The sequence below is a fragment of the Propithecus coquereli genome, unplaced genomic scaffold, assembly GCF_000956105.1.
Source record: "Propithecus coquereli isolate 6110/MARCELLA unplaced genomic scaffold, Pcoq_1.0 Scaffold146, whole genome shotgun sequence".
Lineage (NCBI taxonomy): Eukaryota > Metazoa > Chordata > Mammalia > Primates > Indriidae > Propithecus > Propithecus coquereli.
The window spans coordinates 3566551-3573393 of NW_012138969.1; the positions used below are offsets into that span (position 1 = coordinate 3566551).

Here is a 6843-nt window from a genome sequence, read left to right on the forward strand (position 1 = left end):
AAGGGCACTGGGTCTCCTACAAGGGCGTTGAGGCTTCCACAGTTTCAGCTGTTTTTCCATCCAACCCCTGCCTGTGGCCCTTGCCCCTGGGCCCCTTCTGCAAGCAGACATGCCAGCTTTTTAATCCAAGTTCCCTCTGGAGCCTGTGAAGACTTCCAGATTTCCTCCACGGAGAACTTCGAGGGGACAGCATTGGGGGAGGAGGGTGGGTGGCAAAGAGAATATCCACGAGAGATTTAATGTGCAAGGATTTTATGATTTGTTCTCTGATATATCTCAAAACCTTGAACAGTACAGACAGTGCCTGACTTACTGTGGTTCGAATTACGATTTTTCGACTTCATGATGATACGAACGTCATATGCATTCAGTAGAAACTGCAGTTCGAATTTTGAATTTGGATCTTTTCCCAGGCTAGCAACATGTGGTACGATACTCTTTCATGATGCTAGGCTGAATAATCTAACATAAAGCCTATTTTATAATAAAGTGTTGAATATCTTACCTAATTTACTGAATAGTGTACCAACAGTATTCTGAGGATGTTTCAGGTAGGCTAGGCTGAGCCATGGTGTTCAGTAGGTTAGGCGTATTAAATGCATTTTTGACTTAATGATATTTTCAACTTAGGATGGGCTTATCAGGACGTAACTCCATTGTAAGTTGAGGAGCATCTGTACTTTTTACATTAGTAGTTGTTTAAAAAACATCATTGAATTGAATGAATGATTCTCAGATCATTTCTACCCAAACATTGCCATGTCATAGTTTTATGCTCATTTTAATTCTCAATTTGTTTCGGGTTTCTACTCTCTTCTCCCAGAGTTTTGAATCCAATATAGGAATGGGGGTGAGCGGTACCCCGAGAAGACTTTTCATTTGAGTCTAAACTATGATACTCTCCTCTTCCCCAACCCCTAGCACAGGAACGATTTTATTTCCATCTTGCCTGGTAGGAAGTAACCTCGTATTACGTTCTGCTTTCTCCCTACTCCATGGCTTAGAATCAATGTGACCACGTGTCCTGGGTTTTGACTGTGGTGGTCATGGTTCATGCCTATTGTCCCTGCATCATTAGCAGGAGTGCCCCCTTCCCTCTCGAAAATGTCCTGGCTTGGATGGTAAATTCCATGACCATCTCCTCTTTAAAAACATTTCAAGCCCAGGCTTCCAAAAGTAAATCTCTTTGTGATTTAAAGCTTAGTTTGGGGAGTCCCATGAAAACCTTTCTCTTTCTCAAGTTCCCGGCTCTTACAATTAAAAGTCTTGGCTTTCATGGCTGTTGTACTGTTGTAGACATTAAAATGTCTGTTTTGAAAGACAAAGATACACAATGAGTTTTTTTACTAGGAGAAATAAAAAGATTTCAGAAAAGTGAAAATAAGCATTTAAATACATGAACAGCAGGGCAGCAGCAGTCCGTGGAAGGACTGGGCGTAGATTGTTCTGTGCATTGGTGGACATCAGATGCCCAGGTCATTGCTTCAGCCAGGATGAGATGAAGCATTGTTAACAACTTGTCTTTCTAGTAAATTTTAGAAAAGAAATAAAACATTATTGCCAGAGTCCTTTATAACCAGTGGAGCCCGTGCTCTTTATACTAAGTTGTATATGTCAGTTTATAGAAAGCTATCACTGTTATTCAATTAGAGGAGAGTATTTTAAAGTTAAGATAATTACAAATATTTTTAAAATAAAAACACTAACTGGATGCATAGGCTAACAATAAATGTGATTTCCTTTTTCAAATCGATGTGGTAACCCTGCTCATCTTGTACTGACTGGAAGCTTTGCTTGGCAATATGTATGACATTGATTAATAAAAATGAAAGAGTATTAATTTGCTAAATCACTTGGTAGAAAAATGATAATCAATCTTAATTAAAACATATAACTTGATAGGGAAGACCTTTTCAAATAAAGAATGCGTGGAATAAAACATTAAAATATAGTACCTTGAAGGTTTTTTAGAGACTGGGAACCCTATTCGTATAACAAAATGACCATCCTGACTGGATTTTGGTAGGGTGTTTACTTTCAGGTAGTAAAGGATTTGCCCTGAGACATTCACACCCCACTCTAGTTCCTCTTGTAACAGATTGTGTGTTTTCTCAGGGTGGTTGACTGGATTAGGGTAGGGAATAAATCGCATGCATTATCTTGGCCTAATTAGCAACACAGATTCACCAGTAGACCCAGGGGACAGCCAACTCTGCCCTAAACGTTAATACTATGGCTTCTTAAACATTGCTTTCTAATATCACTGTAATCCTTGACATGGTTTCCTCTGAGGGTACCTGTGTGTCTAAGAGAACAGAGTCTTCAAAAGGGTGAGGAGGAACAGTGGGCTTGGACAAGTAGAGACCCCTCGCATTGTTACGACTTTTCTTTCTTTCTTCTACTGTTCTTGAACTTAAGCTACTTCCTGTCTCTCTCCTTTCCCGCCTCCTTCCACGTGCATAGATGGGGTGGCTGCCTTCCGCGCCTTCCTGAAGACAGAGTTCAGCGAGGAGAACCTGGAGTTCTGGCTGGCCTGTGAGGAGTTCAAGAAGACCAGGTCGACTGCAAAACTGGTCTCCAAGGCCCATAGGATCTTCGAGGAGTTTGTGGACGTGCAGGCTCCGCGGGAGGTGTGTTTGCAGTGGCAACCACGCTGTCAGACTTCTATCCATGCTGCGGGCTCACATTTCTCTCCTCAAAGGGGGTTTGAGGCAGGCTTATATGAGCACCTTCTTATACTGAACTGAGTCTCACTGCTCCAGTGGCTTCTGATGAAAAGGATCATTTTTAAGGAGAAGAAGCCAAAGCTTCTATCTAATGAGCTCTATGAGGAGTGTTTTAGCTTTCAGTTGAACATGTGCTAGCAGGAACTATGTTGCTACAGGGGTTTTGCAAGAACAAATGCCACTGAATCCATGTACTTTTTTCTGGTAGAAGACAGCATAGCTTAATGGAATGCAGATCTTCTTTGGAATCTTGTTCCAATTTCAGCACTACCACTTACTAGCTGTGTGATCTTGGTCAAGTTACTTAACTTCTCTGAGTCTCATTTTCCTCAATGTAAAAGAGTATAATATCACTTACCTTTCAGAGTATTAGGGATAAAGCACCCATTCAATAAATGCCACTGCTCATTAATGAGTAATTACAGTTATTGGTATTATTTTATTATAATTGTTTATAATAGGATGAATTTGTATTGTATTGCTCTTCTGAGTTATAACACAGAATTTTACTTGGGAGGGGTTGATTGAAGAAAAATATCAGCTGTCTACAGGTTTAGGTGCATTGCATTCCTAGAGCTCTTCAATTGCTTTGACTTGGATGCATGAGGTATTTACCAGTTGACTACAATGCTATAGACCTCTTATAATGCTGGTTGGAACAGAGACACACATTCTAACCAGGGGTTCTCTCCACAGGGCATTTGTTTTCTAGGCAGTTAAGAAAGAACAGAGGGGGAAAGCTTACTTTAGGAAATCTACGTTAACACTTGGCTTGAGCCTAACCCTTTGCCTGACATTGTGAAGGTCCCTGGATTAAGATTCAAGTAATTTGGGATTTTGCCTTGGCTCTCTTACTAACGTCCCATACACTTTCGATAAGCTTCTTAGTCTCTCTTTTTTCCAGTGTTCTTATCTATAAGTTGGGACTGAGAATATCTGGTCTTGAGATCCCACAGGATTCTTGCTGTGATGAAAACAGATGATCTCCATGAAAGCTGTTTGAACAGCATAAATCATCTTAAAGATATAAGATGGTGTCATTATGATTTATTACATAGCTAGGGTCTGCTGCCAGGTGCCTTGGCCCTCGAGGGCCTGTGACCTTGCTCTCTGTTTGTGTCTCCAGGTAAACATCGACTTTCAGACCCGAGAAGCCACGAGGAAGAACATGCAGGAGCCATCCCTGACTTGCTTTGACCAAGCCCAGGGAAAAGTACACAGCCTCATGGAGAAAGACTCTTACCCCAGGTTCCTGAGGTCCAAAATGTACTTAGATTTGCTGTCCCAAAGCCAGAGGAGGCTCAGTTAGACCTCAGATGGAGACTCTTGGAAATCACTGGCTTTCCCCTCCCCTTGCTGCCAAGACCATACTCTAATGTGAAATGTTGTAGGTGTTCAAAAGCGGTGGCGTTTGGGGTGGGAGGCTGGGGGTGAGGAGAAAAGGAAGGGCCATGCCAAAGTATGACCCACCTGCTGGAGCTCGGACTCTTCCATGTACCCATGTCTGTGTGTTGGTTAGTGGTAGCACCTTGCTGCTGTTACCCTTCCCTGGGTCAGCAACTTGCCCTTCATAATGCCTTGGGCCATCTCCACTGAGAAGGCAGATCTGCTGTGCTAGGCTATCCTGTAAATAATGCAAATGCCATTTGCACACCCTCCACACCCTCCTCAGTTAGGGTTCCTAACTCCCCACTTGTTCTATATGCCTGGGAGGAACAGTTGGAAGACTAGCTCACATTTGTGATTTACTGTCACAATATAATGGCCATTCACATGTGCTGGCACCTCACGGCTTAGGAGAGAGGTCCCTGTAGAATCCCAGGTTTCTAGCACTGTCATTGACAGGTGACCTCTGGGAGAGGGGGTGAACTCCGTGGAGTTGGCTGTTTCTCCCATTTCCATTGGACCAGTGTGAAAAGCTGTGATCGTTGCCCATCTTGGCCTAGGAAATTCACAAGACTCCCCTACCCTTACATTTCTGGAAAGGGTCTTGGGAGATGTCCTTCATGACTTCTGAAGTGGAGCTGCCATTAAGAAAGATACAGCTTGCAAATCTTCCTCAATTCTACCCAGAACTTTTCCAGAAGTCAAATGACCAGGGAATGTAGCGCCAGTAGACTTTTGTGCAATGGGGCCTCGTATAACCTGTCTGTTGCTCAACGTCTTCTCTGCCCTCGCCTCCCTGTGGCGTCATACATCACTGATCTCTTAGGATGTCAGACGGCTTGGTAAAGGGAGGTGAGTCCCTATAGCATGGACAGCTGTCACAGTGCCTAACACTTTCCCTGTCTTTCCACCTCCCCCCTTCCATGCAGGTCATGTTATTATGATGGGGGAGAATGGGAACTTGGGCTGAAACTCTCTTTCCAGCTTGCTTCCTGGGAATATGCTTTCTTAGAAAGGTCCCTCTCTTGGCTATCACAAAGCAGCTTCATTCTTGATCGTCAACCTTTTGGGATTGAGCATGAAATAGGAAGTGTGGCTAAGAAGGTCACTGTGAACGTGTGGCTGTGGAGAACCTTCCTAAAATGCTTTCATGGTACCCTGGAGCTGCTCTTGGAAATGTATCAGGCCACTCTTCCTTGGAGGATGATTGAGCTGCCTGGAACCTACTCTATCTACCCAGGAAAAAGCTGATTTTTGCACAAGAGCAATGCCAAGGAGACGAATCCTCAAAAGAGAGACCAGAAAGTGGAAGAGGGGCCTGGAAGAGGCTGGTCTCCAGGTGGACTGAATCACAGAGAATGTGGTGGAGGTACTACTGCGATAGTTCATGACCAATGGATTTGGATTCATGGCAGATCTACAAAAATTTCTGCTTGAATATTTGAAACAGCACATGATTAGGCATGAGCTTTGGAGTACAGGTGATTGAGAACTGGGCTGAAGCACCCTCCTTTTGTAGGGCGATGAACCTTTCAAGATTATGCTGGTCTTCCAGTGCTTGCATTCCTGTCCAGTAACTGTAAGAATCTCTTTCTTCCTTGGCTACAGCTAGAAAAGGCCAAGAAGGCTCGTGAGCCCCACCAGTGTTAGGGCCCACTGCCCTGCCACAGCGCGTGTTACCTGGGAGTGAGGCTCGGCGTGACTGTGTGAACCTCAACGAGAGAGAAGAACACATGCCTCCTACTCTCACGCTGAAGGGACCTGTGGAATTTCACTCAAAAACTCTGAAGCCTCCAATGGGTGTTCATAGTTAGAGCAGGTAGTCTTCCTCCCACCCTGGTAAAAAAAAAAACAACAGACCATTTTTAGCTAAAGCTGCCAGAATTAATTTAATGATTAAATTCTCTAACAGGGTATTTTAAACATTGTTTACATACACGAAATGTGCATCTGCTGCCAACTCTACCGTCAAATGTGAGGTGTGTATAAATTGGGACTGCACAGAGTCATGGAAACGTGCGACATCCTAAGAAGGGCCTTTTCACCACTTCCACTCTCCCGAGGAGAAAAGTCCGAACAAGCATGTCATGTGGTGGTCTCCTTTGGGGCCCAGAGTTCTGGCCAACTACTGGTGAAACAAAGGCTGCAGATGGTGGCGACGCAACGCTCTGGCGACTTCCTCCCACGGTGGGGAGGTGTGAAGGACCAAGCTTGGGCATCCTGAATCTTGCAGCTCAGCAAGTATGCGTGGGCGTGTGTCCGTGCGTAGACGAAAGTGACAGCTAAATTTATGGTACTCCCGTGGAGCGTCTATGTGTGTTCGTGCGTGTGTGACAGTTGTGAGCGTTAGACCGGTGCACCACAGACGTGATCTTCCTGTGGGGTGGCGCTTTCCCCACACCCCTTACACCCCGCTTCCCACGAGAGGCACAGAGCTCTTTGCTCCAACGCCAACTTTTAGGCACTTTGGTCACGCCAACCCAGATTTTGGTCTGTGATAAAACAAAGAGAAATGTTTACAACATCTAGAGCAATATCCAAGTATACCTCATCCCCGACCTTCCACGTCTCCTGGTCCTGCCCCATCTCCCGTCGCCTCTTCCACAAGCCGTCCTCCACCTCACTAGGCTGGCAGCCATATGTGCCACCTCCATCCACTGTCTTCCTTCGCACCTCGTGCCGGGCTCGTGCTGTTGACTGCCTGCCTTGTGCTCTTGTGACTCACTCTGGT

At 44.8% G+C, this 6843-nt stretch overlaps 1 protein-coding gene across 3 annotated transcripts in view; it reads left to right on the forward strand.

Moving 5' to 3' along the window:
* The window catches only part of RGS8 (regulator of G-protein signaling 8), a 25967-nt gene extending 21296 nt beyond the window's left edge, over nt 1-4671 (forward strand). For 2 of the 3 annotated variants that reach the window (XM_012639982.1, XM_012639981.1), the window contains 2 exons: nt 2464-2630; nt 3853-4112. In XM_012639982.1, the coding sequence (XP_012495436.1) occupies nt 2464-2630; nt 3853-4035 (350 nt within the window). In that variant the 3' untranslated portion in view covers nt 4036-4112. Of the gene's footprint in view, nt 1-2463; nt 2631-3852 lie in introns of all 3 variants that reach the window. The other variant, XM_012639984.1, reaches the window with a different exon arrangement.
* The last annotated feature ends 2172 nt before the right edge of the window (nt 4672-6843 follow it).